General features: G+C 36.6%; 1 protein-coding gene across 6 annotated transcripts in view; it reads left to right on the top strand.

Annotated features, from left to right (window-relative positions):
- The window catches only part of NAV3 (neuron navigator 3), a 389,994-nt gene that overhangs the window by 340,154 nt on the left and 25,470 nt on the right, over nucleotides 1-24,370 (top strand). For 5 of the 6 annotated variants that reach the window (XM_027842471.1, XM_027842473.1, XM_027842474.1 and 2 more), the window contains 5 exons: nucleotides 5,341-5,452; nucleotides 8,643-8,764; nucleotides 10,531-10,703; nucleotides 16,694-16,847; nucleotides 18,296-18,470. In XM_027842471.1, the coding sequence (XP_027698272.1) occupies nucleotides 5,341-5,452; nucleotides 8,643-8,764; nucleotides 10,531-10,703; nucleotides 16,694-16,847; nucleotides 18,296-18,470 (736 nt within the window). The remainder of the gene's footprint in view (nucleotides 1-5,340; nucleotides 5,453-8,642; nucleotides 8,765-10,530; nucleotides 10,704-16,693; nucleotides 16,848-18,295; nucleotides 18,471-24,370) is intronic. The other variant, XM_027842472.1, reaches the window with a different exon arrangement.

Raw genomic sequence — 24,370 nt, 5'->3', positions numbered from 1 at the left:
TTTTCCTAACATTGCAATAAGAAAACAAAACCAATAAAAAGAACCCCAACAACCTTTAGTCATGTGGGTATCAAAACTCTATCACCATTTTGATTCATTCCTTTGCAACCTCAGAACATTGAAAGTTTATGTGACTTTGCCAGAGTCATAACAGCTAGCACGTGCCAAAGATGATACTTGAACGCAAGCCTTTCTGTTTTTGAGGCCGCTTCTATTTCTGCTTTGCCATGTGTCCCCAAATCAATACATATCACTGATGCAGACCATATCGTTATATCTTTCTAGGCAAAAGGCCTGGAAAAATTTTGGACTTTTAAGGCCAGTCCATCTGAACAGGATCATAGAATCTTATTAGTATGATGATATATGTAGTTTTAGAATTGGAAGAGATCTCCCCGGTCATTAAATATGACCTTTTTTTAAAAAAAAATTAAGAAAATTGAGGTCTTAAGAGGTTGAAACAACTTGCCAAGATTGCACAGTATCAGAGTCAGGCTTTAAATTCATGTTCTTTGACCCCAGAGAGCTCCAGAAGGAGATAGGCTTATATTCTCGTTGCTTCTAGTCTATGTTTGGTGAGAAGGAAGGAAACAAATACTATCATCCAGGAACTGTGCTAAACACTTTATAAATAGAATTTCATTTGATTCTCAGTCAATAAATATTTATTAAGGGCCTATTATGTGCCAGGCATTGTGTTAAGTGTTAGGGATACAAAAAGAAACAAAAAGAAGACCCTGCCCTCAGGGAGTTCATAATCTAATGGGGGAGACAGAAAACAAATATATACACAAGCTGCATAAAGGATAAATAGGAAATAATTAAAAGAGAGAAGGCATTAGAATTGAGAGATTGAGAAAGACTTCCTGTAAAAGATGAGCAGTCATAATTTAAAGGAATCCAGGGAAGGCAGTAGGCAGAGATGAGAAGGGAGAACACTCCAGGCAAGTCTCTCTACATTAGAGGGATTAACTACATGTACGAGAAGATTGATTCCTTGTCACTCGGTCGTGTCTGATTCTTTGTGATCCTGCTTGGGGTTTTCTTGGTAAAGATACTGGAGTGGTTTGACATTTCCTTCAACCAACTCATTTTAGAGATGAAGAAACTGAGGAAAACAGAGGTTCAATGACTTGCCCAGGGACACGCAACTAGTAAGTGTCTGAGGCTGGATTTGAACTCAGTTCTTCTTGACTCCAGTCCCAGAACTGTATCCACTGAGCCAACTAGCTTGATTTCTAGCTTCTTGCAAAGTTCACATTGAAGACTGACTTCTGGATTCGTGTTAGCTGCACTACAGCCACATCAACCACCAAATTAATTTACAATTTTGTACTTCATTGTGTATATTCTTATACATAATACACTTATACTTGTATATGCACAATATACCTGTCTCCTCTGAAAGAATTCGAGTTTCATAAAGACACAGATTGCTTCATTATTGTCTCTGCATCCCCAGGGCCTAGCACAGTGTCTGGGTTCTAGCTGCCACTTAATGTTGCTCATGGATTGAGCCATTAGAGGATTCTATGACCAGCTACTACAATAGTAATTCTAACACAACGTAGATTTGCAAATGCACTCTCCTTTGTATTCCATAAGGTAATACGAGACTTGATCATCAAAAACCCATGACATTTCCCCCCATTAAACAACTCTTTCTAATGTGGCAGTGGAAGAAGGCCAGCAGTATACTAGGCTTAGAGTCAGGAAGACCTGGGTTCAAATCCTGCCTCTGAAACATACTGACTGTGTGACCCTGGGCAAGTCACTGAACCACTCACTGGTCCTGTTCAAGAAGGAGGAACAAGCAACAACAAATCAGGAAACTCTGGAACTCTAAATTGCAGATCGGTTGTTGATCTAAAATGGCACCAATAGTTCCCTACACCAATGAAATCACAGGCCCAGGCCCTATCCCCAGCCTCCCGACTCTCAAAAGGAAAAGTTGCTTATCTCAACAATATAATCATTAACCTTCACAGAGACTAATTTATTCCAATAGTTGCTCCCATGTCTACAAAATATTAATACTGTGATACTAAAACAAACCAGCTCCTAACAGCTTATTTTGGGGAAATTTAAAAGAGATCTCACTCTTTCCTCCTTTATTGCTGAATCTAAATTCCTTTAGTAGTTCTAATCTTCATTAAATAAAGCATAAGACATTTTTAACTCAAGAAGATAAACCACATTTTAATTAAAATTTAATCTGCATTCCAGTCTGAATGTTATAAAGTAAAGTTGAATTATGTGATGTTTAAAATTCCTGTGTTAACCTTTGAAATTAACATTTTAAGTCCTGGGAATTTTTTTTTAACAGAAAGTTAACTTATAACAATTGTACAAATTATTCTTTAATACTTTCCTCAAAATGAAATGCTATTAACATTTTTTTGATTGGGTTAAATTGTAACATTGTTCTTTTTTGCTTCTCTGACACTCTGTCATCATCCAAATCACTCTTCCTTGCCACATAATCTGGGAAGTTGATTTTTTTTTAGGCATCGCGTGTGTGTGTGTGTGTGTATGTGTGTGTGTGTGTGTGAGAGAGAGAGAGAGAGAGAGAAAGATAAGTTGTAACACTCACCTCTTGATTTTCCTCCTACCTGACTGCTCCATCTCTGATACCCTTCCTGGATTCATCTATAGAAACACCCCCAACAATGAGTGTCCCCCAAACCTCCGTCCGGGTCTCTTTGCTCTCTGTCTCATTTGGCGACCTTATCAACTCCTGTGGATTTAATTATCATAACTCTGCAGATGGCTTCTTGCTTCATTTATCCTATCTTGGTCTCTTTCCTAAACTCTGGTCCTATCTACAGTATCTAATGGGCATTTCCAACTGCTTAGCCCAACATAGACACTCAAAGCATGCCTTGATTGATTAATTAATTGATAAACAAAAACAAATGGAATAACAGATGAGCATCTATAGTTCACTTTTTAAAACATTTTTCAAGTAACATATTTTCTTCATTGATCTGTCCCTCTCACTAACACATCCCCAGTGAGTAAAGTAAAAAACAAAATCATTCATATCTACAATAACCCAACAAAACAAATTCCCACATGAGTCAAATAAAAATGTTTGTTTCTGTCTTGATTTTAAGTTCATCACCCCTCTGTAAGGAGATGAGTGGTCTGTTTGATCTTCATTTGTTTTTAAACTTGAGGTTTATTGATGAGTGCTAAAGACTTTCAAAGTTGTGTTTTTCCCCCTAAAGTATTATTATACAATTTGTTTTACTAGTTCTGCTTCCTTTGCTCTCAGTTCATAAAATTCTGCCTACTTTCCTCTGAAATTCTGTATTTAGCATTTCTTATAGTACAATAATTCTAGTCACATTTGATTTTGGGGTCCATTTTATAAGAGGAAGACAGCCCCTCATATACCAACTTTTGGCTATTGTGAAAAGAACTACTATAAGTATTTTTGTATATATATAGATCCTTTTCCCCTTTCTTTGAATTTTTTTGAGCAATAGGCTTAGTAATGATACAGTTGGGTCAGAGGTTGCGCAGGCACAGTTTGGTAACTTTCTATGCATAGCTCCGAATTGTTTTCCAGAATGGCTGCAACAATTTGCATCGCCACCAACAGTGTGCTAGTATACCTCTTTTCCCACAGCCCTTCCATTTTGGCAGTTTCCTCTTTAGTCATCTTTGCCAGTCTGATAGATAAGAGGTAAAATGTTGAAGTTAACTTTAATTTACATGTTTTTCTAATTATTTGTGACTTAGAACATTTAAAAATAATTTTAGAGCTTGGATTTCTTCCTTTGAGAACTGCCTGTTCATATACATATATATTTTTTATATTTTAATTGTTGAAGTATGGTTATTTCAGACATTTCAAACCTGGAAATCAAGGTGTTGGTGTTTCATTTATCAAAAAGACATTTTTGGGTTTCTGCACCATTGGCAAGCTATAAAAGGGAGAGGTTCTAGGTCTTCATATTTCATTAAAAGTCTCTGAACAATTTCCAAATAGTCTTTTTGCTTTGGGGTAGCTAGGTGGCGCAGTGGATAGAGCACTGGACTTGGAGTGAGGAAGACTCATTTTCATGAGTTCAAATCCAGCCTCAGATACTAGTGTGACCCTGGGAAAGTTATTTAACCCTGTTTGCCTCAGTTCCCTCATCTGTAATATGAGCTAGAGAAGAAAATGGCAAATCATACTTCAGTATCTTTGCCAAGAAAACTCAAAATTGGGTCACATAGACTCAGGCGTGACTGGAAATGACTGAATAAAAGCTTCTTGCTTTTACATCAGGAATGAGCATATATAAAATGCAGGTAAATATGAGTCTCCAGGTACATAGTCCAAAATTAAGTTTCATCAACTGCTAGAAATTCTGACTTGCAGGAATCAAGATATACCCAACTTTTAAAAGTTTGCACCAGTGAAAAAGGCTATGTCATCTCATAGAAGGTGACAGGACCTCTGCTAACAGCATTAGATCAAACTAGTTGCAATAATGTAATACTCTTTATTGTCCTGTGCTGTAATACATAGTTCTAACTTCTTGATGAACATTCACTGCCTCTGAAATGACTGATTTATTAAAATATCAGACATATGTGATTTTCTCCAATGGAATGTATCATAGTATTCATGCTCATAATAGAGTTAATTGGATAAATGTGTTGCATTTTCCAAAGTTTCTGGCATTGCATTGTTTCTAGAATACTTCTTATTTCATTGAGTGATTTACTTTAATTTAGAAGAAACAGATATTCTCATTAATATATTCTTGACTTATAGGTTAGGTATTCTGATTGGGAACTGGGATAATTAATGTCTATTTCTCCTCTAAATAGCTAAATGACTATGGTTGGCAACAGTTGAAAATAAAATAGACAAAAAAAAGATCAGCTTATTTGTTCCACCAGTTTTAGACATCCCAATTGCCAAAGTGAATTGATCATTAGTGAAAATTGCCCAAAACAACAAATTATAATAGTCCTTGAACAAAATTCTTAATCTTTACATCTCATTTCCTTCATCTAGAAAACAAATTCATGAAATGTCCCTATCTTATTTTATGTTTGAGTTATTGGGTACCATATAAGATCCGTAAGGCATATTATAATATTCTTAAAGATTAGCAAAAAGTAAATCCATTTGATAGAGCTTTATGAAAACACATACACACACACATACACACATACACACACACATAAGGCCTTTGAGGGCAGATACTAGTTTTAATTTTTTCTTCATATCTTGACAGCACTTAGAGTGCCTGACACATAGTGGATGATTAACATCTAATTCTTATTGAATCTCTCAAATGTCTAAATGTTTATGATTGTCCTTTCTTTGGTCTATAGGAGTCTGAACTTATTGAACTAAGGGAAACCATAGAAATGTTGAAAGCTCAGAATTCTGCTGCACAGGCTGCCATTCAGGGAGCACTGAATGGCCCTGATAATCCCCAAAAAGGTATGTTTCCTACAAATGGTGTTCCTGGATTTTAAAAATTGGATATTCATTTTAACTGTTCAATGCAAGGCCAGTCTTATGCTATAATATTCAGAGGTGACCTTTAAAAAAACATATCAAACAATCCAATTAACTTTTTTTATTTAAAAGATGGCATTTGTGGGTATTGTGACAGATTTTTCTACCTTATGATTCCCAAAGAATCATTGTGATATCATTAATTTGTTCTTAAGTTCATGCAGATATCATCACCCTAGTGGTTTTTAACATAAGCTAAGATTTCTATCTTCATAAAATGCAAAATTACCATTTAGGGATGAAGGTGGCATTTCTCCCACTTAACAACTGAACATTTACTGTTTTTTATTACAATGTGCAACACTTTAAACTGGCCTAATATGGCAAATGAGCATCTACATAGACATGCTTAAAATGAAAAAGCAGACATCTTTCTCACTAAATAATTTACTTTACATCTTCATCAAATAGCTGGCTCAAGTACCCTTAAAATAGAATTCAATTATACGTATTCCTCCTTACATTCATCCTGCCTAGGATGCATCCAATATACAAAGTGAGGTGCACCTTTAAACTACACAGTAAATTAGTCCTATGGTGTTGATGTCCAATATTTAGTAACTTTTTTCAAGGAAAATTTATATGCTTTATGGGAAATTGTTGTATCATAAACACTTTTCTTAGTGTTATAACAAAGCAGCTTGTGTTCTAAATCTTGAAGTTTTAAATAGGGTCCAGAAGGGATTTAGGAAATCTTAATCCTCTCCCTAACACAACAAAAGTCATTGAAATAAAACTCAGGGAAGGATTTCCTTATTCTTGGGCAACAAGTAATTCAATATATCCATCAGATCCAGATAATAGAAACTGTCCAGTGCCATTAATGGTGGGAAGGATACCTAGAATGAGGGGGGAAAGGAAGAAGGTCATTCATTTCCAGTAACTGAAGGGTGGATTGCTAGGATTTAGACCAAACCATAGTTCTACTTGTGTTCAGTGGCACCTTTAATTTCTTCAGGTGTTTTGGTCATGTCTCAGCATTATAAGGATTAACAGGCCATTTAATGAATAATAAAAAAAATATGTATACCATACTGATTTTAAGTGCCTGTTGTACTAATCAACAACCCAATAGGTCGAGTCAATTGTTTGCTTTCCAACAGGTTATTTCAGTGGTCATGTAGACACAGCCTCATAAATTTATATTGAAATTGGCTTTAAGTGACCATGTTTGACTTGCAGACTACATATCTTTCCATTTTAAATGTCAAGGATTAAGTGTCAGATAAATCTCTAACATGGGACTTACAGATGATCATTTTCACTTTATGGAGTATATGTAGTTTCTTTTCAGTGTGTCCTGTTATAACATTAATAAATAAAAATAAAAACACTGCTTATCTTTAATACTCTAGACAACTCCAAAGGACTATAAGTTTCAGCATAAGTACCATACGTACCAAGTTTCTTCACCTGAGACTCTTCCTATACACAAAAAGTAAAATCAAAGATCAGGTACCAAGGTCTAGAACATAGCTAGCCTTTAATCAACACTTGATGACTGACTGACTGTACCTATTATCATTAGCCATCAAAGAGCACTAGGAAAACAATTTGTTCCAAGACTGTTTCTAGCTGACGTCCACTGGATATAAGATGAGAATAAGAAATAACAATAATAGTAATAAAAATAAAGATGTTGATGATACTGATGATGATTATGATGTATGTTAGATTGAGTAGACAGAGAGCTGGCCTTAAATGCAGAAGTAATTGGGTTCAAATCAGACCTCTGATACATTCTAGTTGTGTGATACTAGCCTTGTCATTTAAATCTTCAGTTCTCTAGCCAGCTTCTGAGACTATATAAACCTTAAAGAGGCATCACTGATCTGCACTGATTGATGACAGTTCTTTCTTGGGATTTCCATTTACCAGTAAGATCCTAAGTCCAGCCAGAATAATAACGTGATTAAGAACTGCGACCCCTTGTTTCATTTGTCAAGTGAGGATGAGAAAAATAATACTGGCTGTCTCACATACTCATCATCAGAAATGGTGGGGTATGATTTAAAGGAGCACTGGATTTAGTGTCAAAAGTCTTGAGTTCAAATTCTAATTCTGCTCCTCGCAACCTCCATGATATTGGGATTATCATTTACTTTCTCTGTACCTCAGTTTCTTTGTCCATAGAAGTAATGGACTAGACTAGATATTTGGATCCCCTTTTGCTCTAATTTCTATGCTGTTAGGATTAAATGAGAAAAGATATTCAACATACTTTGTACCTTGACACATTACATACATATGAGCTATTATAATGAATACTCTAAAAGTGTTCCCCCCCCCCCATATAACACTCACACTGATGGGTTGGGTTCCCAAAGGGAAAACTACTGCTACTCTCGTGGTTCTAGGTGTAATCCTGAGGGTCCAAGTTGCTAGTTTGGTTGCTCAGAAACCCCCATGGGCATTCTTATAAGAAGCAGCTCATAAGAGGTACAAATCTCTAAAGGGAAAGATGGCAGAGCCTCCATGTAGTTGATTTTTGGAGATAATTCAATCAACACCTTTTCACAAATAATATTTATATAGCACATTCCTAATATAGAATGGTAAAGGGTTCTATCTATTTTTGCTTATGCCTTTATTTGGCCCTCTGGTATACATGGACATCAGGGTCATCCAAATACTTAAATAATGCTGTAATTGAATGAGCAGAAGCCCGGTAGATAGAGAGCTGGCATGAAAGCCACACAGATGAGGTCAAGGCCTGTCTTTGATACAAACTCCCTCCATGACACTGGGGAGTGTGTTAGGCAACTCTCTGAGACTCCATATTGCAGAAAAGGGGGTGACCTGCTTTGGTAGAGGGACTTTTCTCATCTGGTGATTCTACATACCCTTCAAATCCCAGGTATAGTCTCTAGTCTCTGTAATTGATTAGGAAAAACAAACTAAACTAAAAGAAAATGTATAAAGCAAGGTTAACTTTTACATAAAAGCAAGAAGAAATTTTTATAGTGACTAAAAGGCAATGCATATTCACAGATGCCTCGCTCACCCTTCTTTCCCCATCCTTCCTCCCTTGCTTCTCTGCTTTCTCCCTTCCACCGCTCCCTGTTACTCTGTGTTTCACTGTTTCTCCCTCTCCCTTTCATCTTTATTCCAGATCTCCGTATTAGAAGGCAGCATTCCTCAGAAAGCGTCTCCAGTATCAACAGTGCTACGAGTCATTCCAGCATTGGCAGTGGTAATGATGCCGACTCTAAGAAAAAGAAAAAGAAAAACTGGGTAAGTTCTTGTCATCAATCTGCCTCGCAGTTTGTATATTGGGCCATGTTTCCAACATTAGTAGAACTTGATGTGTAGGAATGCAACTGCAAATCCAAGAGTCAAACTGCTTTGGTTACTAATTCAATGGCCATGTACCAGAATGGTCTAGTTCAGGGGTAGGGAACCTGTGGCCTCAAGGCCACATGTGACCCTCTAGGTCCTTGGGTGCAGGCTTTTGACTGAGTCTAAGTTTCACAGAACAAATCAAAGGAATTTGTTCTGTGATGTTCGGATTCAGTCAAAGGGCCACACTTGAGGACCTAGAGGGCCACATGTGGTCTTGAGGCCACAGATTCCCCACCGGTGGTTTAGTTGAAATAAAATGAGGTCTCTTTAACTACACTAATAACCAATCAACAAATATTTGATGCCTGATATGTGCCAGGCACTATAGTGTTTACATAAGAAGAGGAGGGGAGGAGAGGGGAGGAGAAGAGAGGAGAGAAAAAGAAAGGAACAATCCCTTCTCTCAAGGAACTTACATTCTATGGAGCTGGAGTCAGGGAATGCCAAGGTGTAGAATGACCAACTCTCTCCCATTCCATGCAAAGTTGATCTGTCCCCTTATCTTCTGAGACAGTCTGATCATATTCTGCAGGCAAAGGTGATAGGAGTAGCCACTTTTCTTCTTTCTTTCTTCCTTCCATATGAAGCAAAGGAAAAGGAAAAAAAAAACATAAAAGAAAAGAACATGGCTACCTGGGGGCTGAATAGTAATACATTCAATGTAATTCTACTTAGCAGGAATGGTTCTAGTACATAATACTTAGAAGCAACAAACTGAGAGGTTCTCTTGAAAAAGAAACAAAACACTGGTGGACAGAGTGGTTACATAAGCAAAGCTCTTTTGATGAAACCAGACACATACATATCACAGGATCTTATTGGAGTGTTTTCTATTAAATAATGAAAGACGTATCTTTTTTGTTTTAAAAAAATGTTTATGCAGGTAATATTTTTAAATACTGATCAGCCTTCATTCCCTTGATTTGTAATTCCACACTCTTTCATGTTTCTGCAAGGTGAACTCTAGAGGAAGTGAGGTGAATATAAACCATGGACAATTTGGCATGCATCTATAAAAACCCCCTATCTTGGCATGATTGCTATTCATTTTGGCAGTAGGCTTTTATACCCTTTTAAAAACAGATTATCTTGTATGTCTTTTCTTTGTGTCTTTTCATTTTAATCTCGGTCTATAAAGAAAGGTAATGTAGCCATTTCTGAATAAAACTGTAGGGGACATCAATTCTCTTTTTGAATAGTTTGGGAATTTAAAATTTGAATAGAAAATGGCACTTAATAGAGAGCAAGGTGAATTTGATTTTATTTTGCCTTTTAAGTCGACAATATCAGCAACGGCTGATGTTATTGTAGAGATGAGGTAATTATTTAAAACCAAGTGCTTTGAAGGGAGAAGCCACGGGCATGGGCATTGGTGAAAGGTACTTGGTTTTAAATGGGTGCTCTGACAGCCATACTGCTCATTCTGCCCTTGTCTGAAAATCCTCAATGTCTGCGCTGTGCTAGATTAATATTTTTTTAAAGGCAAAACACAGTATCATTTTATTAGAGATACTGTGTTGCATATGTTAATTCTATGCTTCTAAATACTGACCCCAGGCAGTGGCTAGGATGGCATCTGCAAACTAACTTCTCAAAATAAAACAAACTTTCTCATTATGCACAGGAAAGGAGAAGGCTAATTTCTCTCTTTCTTTCAGCTGAGGAGTTCATTCAAACAAGCCTTTGGGAAGAAAAAGTCCACCAAGCCCCCTTCCTCACATTCTGACATCGAAGAACTTACTGATTCATCCCTTCCATCATCACCGAAGCTGCCCCATAGCTCTGGTGACTGTGGGTCAGTATCCATGAAGCCTTCACAATCAGCATCTGCGTAAGTCACGTTTTAGACAGGCTGCTGATTGATTTGGAAAAAAAAAAAAACAATCAGCAAAATGAGGTACTGGACCTCAGGCTGAGCTTTCTTCTATTTCTGTTTTTTATTTCTTCATAATTCCACATTTTAAATATTTGAATATTTTTTCATACATGAAGCAGCTTAAATTTTAGCATTATAGCATCCCCTTTTTGTACATATTTTTATTTTCACGTTCTCTTCTCATATATGGCCACACCTACTTTCCTTTCTTTCATATGATGGAAATTGACTGTTTTCCAGCATCACTCTCCATTTCTCCCTTCTAAATCATTATCTTTGCTTCTTTCTATTTGCATTTGTCTGTGTCTGTCTAATTGTGCATGGATGCAGGTCATCTCTTGTGTGGGCACCAAAGAAACGACAAAATGGCCATGTGATCTACAAGCACAGATCTCGGTAAAAGGCGTGTGGTGCATGACACTCTGTACATAGCCAAAAGCAAACCTGGAAAATGTTCTGTTTTTTTTTTTTTCTTCCTAGGAATCATTTGCATGCTTTGCAGAAACAAAAAAAAAATATTCTGAGTCTTTTAGTACAGCTCAAGAAGGCAAAATGCTAGTAAAAATTGCAATAAACCTCATGTCAGAAGACCTGTCTTTGAATCCTGGCTCTATCACTTACTAGTTAAATAACGCCCCCCCCCCCCCAAAAAAGTCTGAAAGCTCTGAGCCTATTTTCTCATTTTTAAAATGTGGAAAATAATATCAGAGTTGGAAGACACTGAAAAGAACAACTGATAAAATCTAACATTTTCCCCACTAGAATATGAATTTCTTGAGCGAATGGATGGCTTCATTGTTTTTTTTTTTCATTGTAGCTCCGCTGCCTAGTACAATGACTGGTACGTAGTTGGAACTTATTAACTGCTTATCGATTTATTGATTGAACTAGTCTATCTACCTGGAAAATGAATCCCCTCTATGACGTTGCTGACAAATGGCCATCCACACCCTGCTTAAAGATTTTCAATGTTTGGGAACTCATTACCTTCCCAAGGCAACTCATTCCATTTTCAGCTTGTGCTGATTGAACATTTTTCTGCTATTGAGTGAAAATTTGGCTCTAACTGACGTTCATTAGTTCAAATTCTGGTCTCAGAGGCCAAGCAAAAACAAATTCTCTATCCACATGACATTTCTACAAGCATTTGAAAACAGTGATTGCTTCTCCACTAAGCTCATCTCTTCTCCAAGTTAAACATCCCCAATTCTTTCAAGTGATCCTCATAGGGTATGTTGTCAAGTGCCTTACCATCCTGTTTGCCTTCTTCTGGATGTATACCAACTTCTCAATGTCCCAGTTAGTGTTAATTATCCTTGCCCTACTTACTTTACAGGATTTCTAAGGGGAAAGTATTCATGAATGGTGAATTGTTATGGAAATGGGAGTTTTGATTATTACAAATTAATCATATAAATGAATTGGAGAAAGTGTGACATGGTATAGAAGTGGCCTGAGAGTTAGGAAGATCTAGAATCAAATCTTAACACAGCTATATATTAGTTCTATGACCTTGGAAAAGTCACCTAACCTCTCTGTGCCTCGGTTTCCTCCTATGTAAAATGAGGGAGTTATGGCTTGATGGCCTCTAAGTTCCCTTGTAGTTCTAAAAGGAATGACATTATTATGTTCATATACATACTGTCCCTGACACATACTGGCCATGTGATCTTGGTCAAATTGCTTAATTTTTCATTGCCACTGTCAACTCTCTGACTTACAGTTGCTGGGCAGGTATTAACCTGCATTTGAAGAGCAAGTTCCTTACTAGGAACTCTTAAAACAATGAAATTGCCAATGTAGTCCTCTGCTAACCCCTTTGAAAAAAAAAAGTTAGAGATGAGAAGCCAATATGTATTGATAGAGACACTTTCCACAATGGTAGTTGCCTAGCAGATGAAATTCCAGGCCCACTTTTCCCTTTCCTTAACAAATAAAACTGTAAAACTGGCCTATGTTTTCCCAGTTCTGTAATATAATTAAATAATTTGACTGAATTGTCATTCTTTTCTAAGTCCTACCTGATACATCCTCTAAGTGCTAATATAACTCACAGATCTGGAAGGCAATGCCAATGGAAAACAAACTCTTAGCTCCTACAAAGATGGAAAGGCTTTAAGAATGAGCCTGGTGATGGACAGCTTTCATATAGACTAAATTATCAGTGTTTTGAAGCTTGACCACTGTGTGCTAAATGTCATTGGCACAATATTGCAAGACCTTTAAAATACCTAGGGTGATTCTCTATGAAGTCGTAAGAGGGTCACTTTCTGTGTAGGAGGGAGCAGTGCTCATAACAAAAAAATCACTGGTCATTAAACTATCTAAGTAACTATTATCTGTTGATCATCTCTTTAGGTCTTTGCAGATAAAGGCTGGGTGACCACTTGTCTCCACGTAGGGGGGATTATTTTCAAGCACAAGTGCGAACTAACTGGACTTCAAGGTCTCTTCTAACTTTGAGGACATTTTTAAAATTAGGTCCATGGGCACAGACAATTCCTTTTTCTCCTTTTTTTTTAAAGTTTAATTTAGTAGGAAAAAAAATTTGTAATGATTTGATATTCACTAAACCTTTCCTGACGCTAAAATGCAAAACAAAATGTGGAATGGTAGGTTGCCAGTCACAAAGTGAGAATAAGAATGCATTCCTTCCTCTCCACAAGTGACAAACATGATCAGTAGTCAATCACTTTCACAACAAACATTGATGGAGTGACTACTATGTGCTCAGGACTGAGCTCGATGCTATAAGGCATTAAAAAAAAATAAAGGTACATAAGAGGCAGTGCCAATATAGAATGAGTTTACAATACCATTGGGGAGATGTATAAGACAGCATGTGATTAAGTGTTAGGACAAGTGATATGGACAGGAAGAACTATAGGATTTAGTGTTTTCACTTACTTTTCTAGTAGTGGTAATGAATTTGCCCTGATCTAGTCACAGTCTCTTGCCCTGTGCAACCAAAAATAACAATTTGTTGCGACAACAGATTGGAAATAGGGAGACGATGCAAAGCTAAATTTCCTAGGTGTGCTGGAACTTCCGATTTTAGCCCTATTAGCATCCTATAATTATCTGGTCCAACTAGGAAGACAAAGCATGTATTGCTCTGAAAAATGCTCAGATCTAACCTCTCTACTGTTTTTGATGCTATTAACCACTCGATCCTTTTGGATAATCTCTGTTTTCTTGCCTTTGTACTGCTAATTTACCTCCTGTCTCTTCAACTACATCATAGGATCATAGGATCATAGATCCTTTAAACTAAAAAGGTTTTAAATGAAAAAGGGTAGAGCAAGAAAGGACTGCCTACATGTATCTCCGAAGTTAGAAACCGTGAAGAGTAGCTATAGAGAATACCAGTTGATATAACCAGAAGTACACAGGAAACAAAAATATAAGAAAGGAGCCAGTAGTAAAACCTATGGCCTCAAATGTCAATATCCAAATGCCCTGAATTTAGGCAACAAATAAAAGAAAGCAAAGGTCCTAACAAAGAAAATTTTACCTTGTGGATAAAACTATCACCTGAGGGATAAAACATATGACAAAATCATGGATCTAGATGGGTATACCTTATCCAAAAGTAGCAGGACAGATAAATGGGATGTGGAGGTTGGTATGGCCTTGTGTTTTAAGAAGGTATACCCACATGAGAAAATCCAGGAATCAGAAGTGGGAGAGCATGTGGGTGAAGATCAGTGGAATCTTTTTTTTTTAAATGGTGTATACACCATACTACTTGGGTAGAAAGAAGAAACAGATGAAGAATATTTGAAATACACCACAAGCCTGTCACAAGGACAATGTTAGAGTGAGGTGGGGGAGGAGCTTCAATAATCCAGATAATTGCTAGGTAGGGGTCTCTGACAAAAGTAAAGTGGCTAATAACCTCTTAACTTTTTTTTAGTTATGATTTAATTATTCAAAAGGTAGAGTAACCAACAAAGGGAAATTATATTCTGGAAGTAATTCTCACTAATACAGAGGGGCTGTTTGCTGTGATGGAAAAGATAAGAAGCCTGGGTGGGAGGAAGTGACCACTCCTCTGGTAGAAATGAAGAGGAGATCTGGGCGTGGTTTTGTGATGCTTCCTAGATTTGGGGAAAGCAGATTTCAAAAGGTTTAGAGGACATACAAGTAGGATCTCATGAACTAAAGTACTTCAGAGATAACTGGCCTCAAAAGGATGGGAGAGGCTGAAGAATCCAGTTCTGAAGGCACAAAAGGAAAGAATTCAAACAGGGAAAACAGGATTTATCTGGAGAGATGAACGTAGGGAACTTGCCAACCTACTTAGATTTTAAAAAGAAATTTAGAGAAGATGAAAGCAAGGACAGGTATGAGAAGTAAATAAAAGAGTACGGCTTGTTCCTACTGGGGGGAAAAAATGTCAGAAATACTAAAGCTCAGAATGAACTAGTCCTAGTTAGGGAACCTAAAGACAACAACAATAACATTAAACTACATTGCTTTATTTAGAGAAAAGAGATGATCAAAGAATGGATAGGAAGTCTGCTTGGCAACAGAGGCAGAGTTATTCAATTCTTCTCGTATTTCTGTTTTCTTTGACAATGAGAATGACCTTTGAAATGACAATGGCATAACAGAAATCAGTAACAGGAATTTTATATCCAAGATAAGCAAGATAGCTCGCTGCCCTTAATGAATGAATTTAATCTTCTAGCCCAAAGGAACTATAGCCTTGGGGACTCTGGCAGAGCTGGCAGAGGGGATTGCTGTGCTTCTCTCAAGGATATCTGAATGGTTATGGGAAATGGGATGGGCACCAAAGGATTGGAGAGCAAATGTTCCCATATTCAAAAGAGCGAAGACAAGACAGTCTACAACTTTAGGCCAGCAAGCACGACTTGGATTCCGGAAAAGTTCTAGAACTAATCATTATTGAGATGGTGGTGAATACCTAGAATGAGAAACAGTGATTATAAAGAGTGGGACATTATGAGCTTTCCCTTATTTCATTTTTTGAAATCTTGCTAAAGTAATAGATGGAGGAATTCCTGTACTTGTAGTTTACTAGATTTTTGGCAAAGTTTTTGACAAACTTTCTCCGACTATTCACATGGAGATGATGGACAGATATAGATTAGATCAGTGATGTTAAATTCAAATAGAAACATTTCCCTGCAGATCCACCAAGCCACTTGCCAGGCCAGTTGTTGGCTGTAAGTTTGATACCTCTGGATTAGACAATATCACACTCAGAGGGATTCCCAACTGGTCAGATGGTCAGATTTAAAGAGTTTTTTTTATTAATAATTTAAAGTCAGCATGGCAGATTTTCAGTGGAGCATCCCTGGGATCTGTGGCTGGCCCTATATTGTTAAATATTTTTATCGATGATTTGGATAAAGATAATAATGGGATGTTCATCATATTTGCGAATTACATGAAGCTGAATAGCTAACACAATGGATGGCAGAGCCATAATCTCAAAAAATAATGACTTCATCCACTTGGATGAATCTTATAAGATGAAATTCAGTAGGGACAAATGTAGTCTTACACTTGGGTAGAAAATTTTTTTTTTTACAAATACAAGATTCAGGGAGGAATGGTTAGATATAAGCTGTTCCCCTACAATATCAACCCTATGGAAATTATTTCTATAGGTTAATGACGTAGTGAAGTCATTTCATGTTTAGTCATAAATGAATATTTTAACTTCAGATAAAAAAATGGGTAGATAAAAAGTTGGCCAATATTTTATTGGAAATGTTTCCATTCTTTTGAACCATGTAAAGTTGCTTTCATGCAATTCTCTCTGTCTTTGTATCTCCCTTTGTTTCTGTCTCTGCCTGTTTCGTCTACCTATCAGCAAACATTTTATATTGGAAACCAGCTTACATGAGGGTACATTTCTTTTCCTTAATCTTCTTCCTTTTCCCTTACTTACATTTTTGTGCTTTACTCTTTAGTATCTGTGAATGCACGGAAGCAGAGGCCGAGATTATCCTGCAGCTAAAGAGTGAGCTCCGAGAAAAGGAGCTAAAATTAACAGATATTCGTCTAGAAGCTCTCAGTTCTGCTCACCATCTTGACCAGATTCGGGAAGCCATGAATCGAATGCAGGTCAGTGCTTTGGTTAAGTTGAGGAACAAAGCATATGCTTAGGATGGTTGGTATTTTTATCCTCTAGATTTAAATTACTTAAGGCAACTTTCACACCCTGTGAAAATGAGTATTCTACATGTTAAATATACTGTAAAAATGTTCTCTGAATTCTGCCACTGTCTCATTTTTTCCCCATCGCCCCCAAAATAGAATTTGGTAAGTCCAGGGATGAGAACAGGAATGGAGTGCTTATATCAGACCTGTGGCTGTGAGATATGTTTTTAACCAAGACAATTGAATTAATTTCAATTGGAGATTAAATTCAAGTTCAGTCCTGTGTCTTTAGAGAAACATTTATTATTCTGCAGTGCTGAGATTGCCTATTTTTTTCCCTTCCTGTCATCATGTGTCTGTTTCTTTATGTACTTTTGAAATATGGCTTTCCAGTGACTTTATGCATTAGTTTTTTTTTTTAATAATAATAAATCTTTTAAAAAAATGAATAAGACCTCCAACACTGTTTCTAACTGTAGAAGTAAAATGGCTCCTTCAGAAGTAAGCTTTCGAATTTCCCTGTACGTGATGAAGAAAGGAAAAGTTAAATTCTGACAGAATCAAATGTTCTTAAATGAAATTTTTATTTTATAATTGTAAACTAGTCATTCAGCATCATGGAGGATTTAAATGAAGGGGCAAATCCTCCTTGCTGTGCAAATTCATCTTCGAAGTATATAGTTGTCAGATGATTTTGTTGACTGTTTTATGAACTGGTGACCTGGGTCTGAATGAACAAAGCTCTTTCAGATTTTAATATGGGCTTTGAAATTTATAGGGAGCCTACTTTATTTTAATATAATATTACTGAGGTTTTGTTTATTGCTTTGGTGGAATTATCTATTCAATTTGCTGAAAAGGGCATTGTTGGAGTTATTTTGTCTGTGATCATTACCTAAGGACTATTTTGGTAGCCATTTGTCTAAATTATTCTAAATAAATATACAACTCAGAAAAGTGAGCTTCTGAAACTAAAAACCCTAACAGGTCTTTAGTAAGACCCTCTCCCTCCCCAACCAAGTGTGGGCATGCTATCTCAATCCCTCTCTCTCTCTCTCTCTCTCTCTCACACACACACACTCTCCCTCTCTCTCTCTCTCTCTCTCTCTCTCTCTCTCTCTCTCTCTCTCTCACACACACACACACACACACTTATATATACTTAGTGTTTAGCAGAGAGAGGAAAAAAAATGTGATTCTTCTGATTTTGATTTTCTGTCTTGTTTTCTCCTTTCTAGACTAAGGAAGGAAATTCTGTGTTTAGGCCTCATATTTGTTCATTTCTTGTGTTGTTCCCAAGCTGTGAGGTAGAGGCTACTCTGCTTAGCATTTGAGAGGAGATAACTCTTTTCTCTAATTCAGTTCTATTTATTTTTGGTGATTTCCTCATCCCCACACCATCTTTACAACAGAATGAAATTGAAATCTTGAAAGCTGAAAATGATCGTTTGAAGGCAGAGACTGGGAATACAGGGAAGCCTGCCCGCCCTTCATCTGAGTCTTCCAACAGCACCTCCTCCTCATCTTCTCGCCAGTCTTTAGGGCTTTCATTGAACAACTTGAACATCACTGACTCTATTACCTCAGGTGATTATGTATCTGTCTGTCTACGCCTGCTTGTTATTTCACTGAAGGAAGCTAGTAATGCTGAGAATATGTTAACTTAAAAAAAGACAAAACAAAACCCTACAAAATGTTTCCTGAAAGTTATCAGCATAGCAAGGTAGCAAGAGTTAGAAATTTGGAGTCAGGGGATCTGGGGAGAAATCCTGGCTCTGCCAACTATTATCTAGGTAAGTTTGAGTAAGTCACTTCTTATGTCTGAGCTTCAGTTTCCATAAGTATAAATTTAACTAAAGGTTTCTTCTCAATCTAAGTCTGTTACGATAATTGAGATCATTGGGCATTCTTGGCTCCTACCTCATACTTTATTGGAATACATTTCAAAGGATAGGGAATGAGGAAGCTCTCTATACAGATAGTTTTAGAGAGTTTCCTAGAGAACTAAAAGGTAAGTAGCTTGCCCAAGGTTGCATAGCCAGCATATGGCAGAAATAAGACTTGAACCTGGGGCTTCCTGTCTCTGAAGCCAGCTCTTCATTGACTGCCCTGACTCTCCATCATGAAAAGTAGAAGGCAGAGTATTTTCAAGAGTTTATTCTTCTAGCCCACAGTTGTTGATCAGTGTTATTTCTATTTCATCACCTGACACTTAGCTCTATGATCCCATGAATAATGTCTGTTTCATCATGCACAGAAAGAGAATCTTCTCAATATACTCACTCAGATTATTGAATAATCTGTTAAGTAAGTGCATCATTATTTGTATAATCCAGAATCACTTAATTTACAGAATTCATGATTCAGAAACTAAAATAAAATTGAGACTGCCCTCTACGTATTTAATTGTATATGTTATATATACATATATAATATTTATGGATATTTAAATATTATCTATCTTCATTCAACATTTAGTTCTAAATTAGTGAATTTGACAAAGGAGTTTACATTCTAATGTGGGAAATATATGTATATATATATACATATATGTGTGTGTATGTGTGTGTGTTTGTATGTATGTGTATGTATGTATATATACATACACTATAGATGTTTATATTCTAATGTAGGAGAGAAATATACATATATAAAAATTTATGGATGCTTAAATATTTTATACACACATATGTATATACATGTACATATTTATATGCATGTGTGCGTGTGCATGTGTGTGTGTGTGTGTGTATCCACCACATTAGAATGTAAACTACTTGAGGACAAGGTCAATATCACATGTTTTTCTTTGTATCCACAGTTACCACATTGTTCATGGTACATAGCTAACCGTAATAGATGCTTGTTGATTGAATGATGCATTTCCAATAAGTAAGACATTCATTCACATCAGAATCTATTATTCTATGTAGATACTCATGATGTAACCAGAGTAGAGATGTTATTTAATTTCTAGTGGAATAGCATTTTCCAATGAAATACTCAGTGGGAAAATATGACCCCTCGACTTCATTATAACTTTCACCACAGCCTTAGGAGCACTTTTTGTAATTACAAGGTATGGCCACAAGGTGACGCTTGGAAACTATTAATATAAGTGCCTAGGTGTAAAATTAGATTCTACTATAGAACCTCAGAATCTTCCTCTATTCCTTTAAATTAGATTAAAAAGCAAAAGCTGAAGCAGTATGAAATGTCAGAGGGCAACGATAATTACTAATTTTTTTTTTCTAAAATGGGTACTTATCTCCTGGGCCTCTGAAAACCCAGAATTTGCATGTCCCTGTCTAAATTTTGACATATTTCCTACTGCATGCTTCCATTTAGCTGCCATTCAACATCTAGTCCTAAATTAGTGAGTCTGATTCACTAATAAAGAAGCAACTGATAGATCTTAAATCCTATGGAAAATACCTTCCTGTGCCTTGAGTGTAAGAAGCTAATCTAATACAGAAGAAATATGTAATATACACACACATTCATATATATGTGCACATATACATATATACACATATACATATATTAATGTTGCAATCAGTAAGTAAAGCAGTTTAAAAAACAATGAGCTTGGGAGAAATGAGGTAGGAAACCTAGATTCTAAGCAAAGAGCATAGAGAGACTACATTCAATACAAAATCATGGGATCTTAGAGCATGAAGGTCAAGTCATCCAAACCTTTCCTTTTTACAGATGAAGAAATTGAAGACAAGAGAAAATAATTTCATAAAAAATAATAATAATAACTTTTCCAGGTAACAGAGGGAGTAAATAACAGGGTTAAGATTTGAACTCAGGTCTTCTGACTCAAAATCCAGACCTTTTTTTTTCATTATACCACACAGCCCTCCTGTCAGTTAAATTAATAAAGACATAAGTGATTAAAAAATGGAATATGCCATTGTATAACAGAAAAAACCAGATAAGATTATTATTTTCTAAATCCTCTTCTGGAAGGCAGAATAGGCAAAGGAATTCAAGCAAGGTTGAATCAAGGGGATTTTTATGTTTACTCTTTTTACTAACAAACATAGCAGTGGGGGTAGAAATTATAATAACTATGGGAAGACAAAAGGAATTTTCTGTCTGGGTTTGGTATCCTACTAGACGTTCAGAAATGAGTCCATTACAGGACAATTTCAGGAGTTAGCACTTGAGAACTCAGTATTTTGCTCTTGCTTAACTGATCTAGTTTTCTTACCATGTTAAATGAGGTGTTTTTGTGTCTCACCTTTTATCAGCATTGTTACTTTTGCTCTACAAATCTCTAAACATATTTCAGCATTAATAGTTATCAGTATGAAATAAGTACCTAAAGAGATACATAAAGAAGAGATGGAAAGAAACCTTAGCTAGGAAGAGTCCAGAAGCTGGGAGGAATAAGGAAATGGATTGTGCAGAAATAGGCATTTGGGCTGAGTCTTGAAGAAAGCTGGTGATTCTAAAAGCAAAGATTGAGACAGGAGAATATTTCAGGCACAGGGAACAACCGCTGCATTGGCCCAGAGATAGGAGATGAAACATTGTGTGCAAAGAATATCTAGTAGTCAGTGCAGTCATACCACAGAATATATAGAGGGAAGTGACATAGAAGAATTAGGAAAAGGTGGGGTTATGAAGAGCTTCAAATGCCAAATAATGGAGTTTATATTTGATCCTGGAGAATACAGAGATTCACTGGAGCATGTTGAATAAGGAGGTGACATGGTCATCACTATATTTTAGGAAAAGCACTTTGGCACCTTAGTGGAAGATGGATTGGAGTGATGAGAGAATTGAGGCTGAAAGACCAATTAGGGGTCTATTGCAAAATAAAAAAAAAATCCAGGTGAGATGTAAAGAGGTATTAGACCAGGGTGTTGGCTGAGAGAATGGAGAGAAAGGGATTTATATGATAGATGTAGTAGGGATAGATATAAGAAAATTTGCCAATGGAATGAGACTAAGGAGCTGAGGATGAGGTTGCAAGTCTGATTTACTGGGAAGATGCTGGTACTCTCCATTATAATAGGGAAGTTCAGAAGAGTGAAGCATTGGAGGAACAGTAATGAGTCCTGCATAGGGCATAGTGAGCTTGAGATGCCTATGGTACACCCAATTCAAAACGTCCAGTAGTTAATGTGGAACTGAAGCTCAGGCCAGAGGCTAGGGCTGGACTTATAGATCTGGGAAAGATCAGCAGAGAGAGATGGCAAGAAAGTGAAGCCAAGAAACATCTCCCAGGCTCCAGGGACTAAAGGCAGGGCAGAATTAATATTAAAGATCAGGAACTCAGAAGGATGAGATAGAAGAGTAGGAAAGAAATGGGGGAAAATATCAATAGATGAGAAAGAAAAGAAGTGATTGATCAAGGAACCCTCATAGCACTGACAAAATGAACAAGAAAGATCTCCTTGGAACATTATAATTCAAATATTCGCTGATATAACATTGACAATTTCCATGAATAAAACTTAAAGAGACATGACTTTCCATATGTGTACTGTTTACTTTTGAACTAAGTATATATATTTTTTTCACCTCTATGGCCATTGGTACTTGATATATGGAATGAGCTTCACCACTAAAGCTTAGCATGAAGTAAAAAGTCACCTTGATCCTATTTTCCATATCATTACTCTTGTTTTCAAGGTTAGACTTTTTAATATTCACAAAGTCGAGGACACTGAGACTTACATAACAAAAATAAAATTTGTAATTGATAATGATGATAACCTCTTCTATGTGCTAGATACGGCACTAAACATTTTATCAATACTTTCTCATTTGATCCTCATAACAACTCTAGGAGGTAGGTACTATTATTGTCTCCAACTAGTAAATGTCTGAGGCTAGATTTGAACTCTGGTCTTCCTGACTCCAGGCCCAGCCCTGTATCCCCTGTACTACTCAATGCTTCTAATAAATTAATGAGAGAAGGAAAGTAGATGAGTAAAAGGTGGGTTTAGGAATTTCTAAGCCATGAAATGTGAAAATAGAAATAAAGAAATTATATTTCATGTACTTGGACTAGAAAAAAATGCAGTGAGTGTTGGCATCTTACTTGGTCACGCCCCATGTCACACCTGCTGTTTTTCACTCTGGAGTTGTTTCTATAATCAGTTATCAGCTTCAATCAGTTGAGGGCTAGACTCTGTGACATTGATTGCTTCCATCAGCTAGCAATATTAATTTCAAAACTGCTGTAAACACCAACAAGATAAACATTAAGGATAAATAATTGTCCTTGCCTTCAAGGCTCTTAGAATCAAATGACATAATAAAAGCAGAGTCATTCAGTGACCTATAGCTATATGAAATAAGGATGAGGAGATTATAGTTTTAGAAGTGAAAAATGACATTGAAGACTGTCTAGCCCAATACTCTCATTTTACTGACAAAGAACCTGAGACCCAAAGAGGCAAACTGACTATGGTGGAGTTACACAGCTGACAAATACCAAAGACAGGATTTAAAGAAAGGTCCTGATACTCCAGAGATAATACTCATACCATGATACCAAACTGGGACCAGAAAATGTAATAATGAGAGATAATAAAGTTACAATAACATTTATATAACACTTACTATGTGCCAGGTACTGTGCTAAGGGCTATAATAACGATGATGATGATGACGATATTTATATATTGTATAGTGTGTGACTAGGCAGCTAGATGGCTCAGGGGATAGAATGCTGGGCCTGGATTCAGGAAGACCTGCCTTCAAATGAGGCCTCAGATGCTTACTAGCTATGTGACCCTGGACAAGTCACTTAACCTCTTGTTGCCTTAATACACTAGAGAAGAAAATGGGAAACGACTCCAGTTTCTCTGCCAAGAAAATCCCATTGACAGCATTGGCATGCTATGCTCTACAGTGCCATAAAAAGCCAGACATAATTGAATGACTGAACAACATACTATATGCCAGGTACTGTGCTAAGCATATTACAATTATTATCTCATCTGATCCTGATATCAGCCCTGGGAGGTAGATACAATTATTATATTATATATTGTCCTCATTTTACAAGTGAGGAAACTGAGGCAGAGTTTAAATGACTTGTCCTAAGTCACATAGCTAGTTAGTATCTGATTTATTAGTTGTTGGATTTGGACTCAGGTCTTCCTGATGCCAGGACTAGAGCTCTATCCACTGTGCATATCTAATCATGTTCATTAAGCAGAGTGTTGAAAGATGAATGGAGTATGACTTAGAGAGGAAGGGGATGATGTTTCATCTGGAGGAAATGATATCCTCATAGGCAAAATTTAACAATTCATTTGTCAGCAAAACAGGTGAGTCTAACTGCTAAAGAATGTCCATGATATATTGGATTTTGGAGAATCCAATTAGTAGATTTAATAGATTTCCCTAAAGTGGTTTAGGTATGAGAGTTTACTGAAGACACTGCCTGTTTCTGAAGAGAAAAATGTAATTAAATATTGCTTAACAATAGTTGCACAGAATGCATTGGAAGAGAGAGG

Source organism: Vombatus ursinus, unplaced genomic scaffold (assembly GCF_900497805.2).
Source record: "Vombatus ursinus unplaced genomic scaffold, bare-nosed wombat genome assembly UNPS02014874.1, whole genome shotgun sequence".
Classification (NCBI taxonomy): Eukaryota; Metazoa; Chordata; class Mammalia; order Diprotodontia; family Vombatidae; genus Vombatus; species Vombatus ursinus.
Note: the sequence above shows the minus strand (reverse complement) of the source record. Positions and strands in the feature narration are given on the sequence as shown.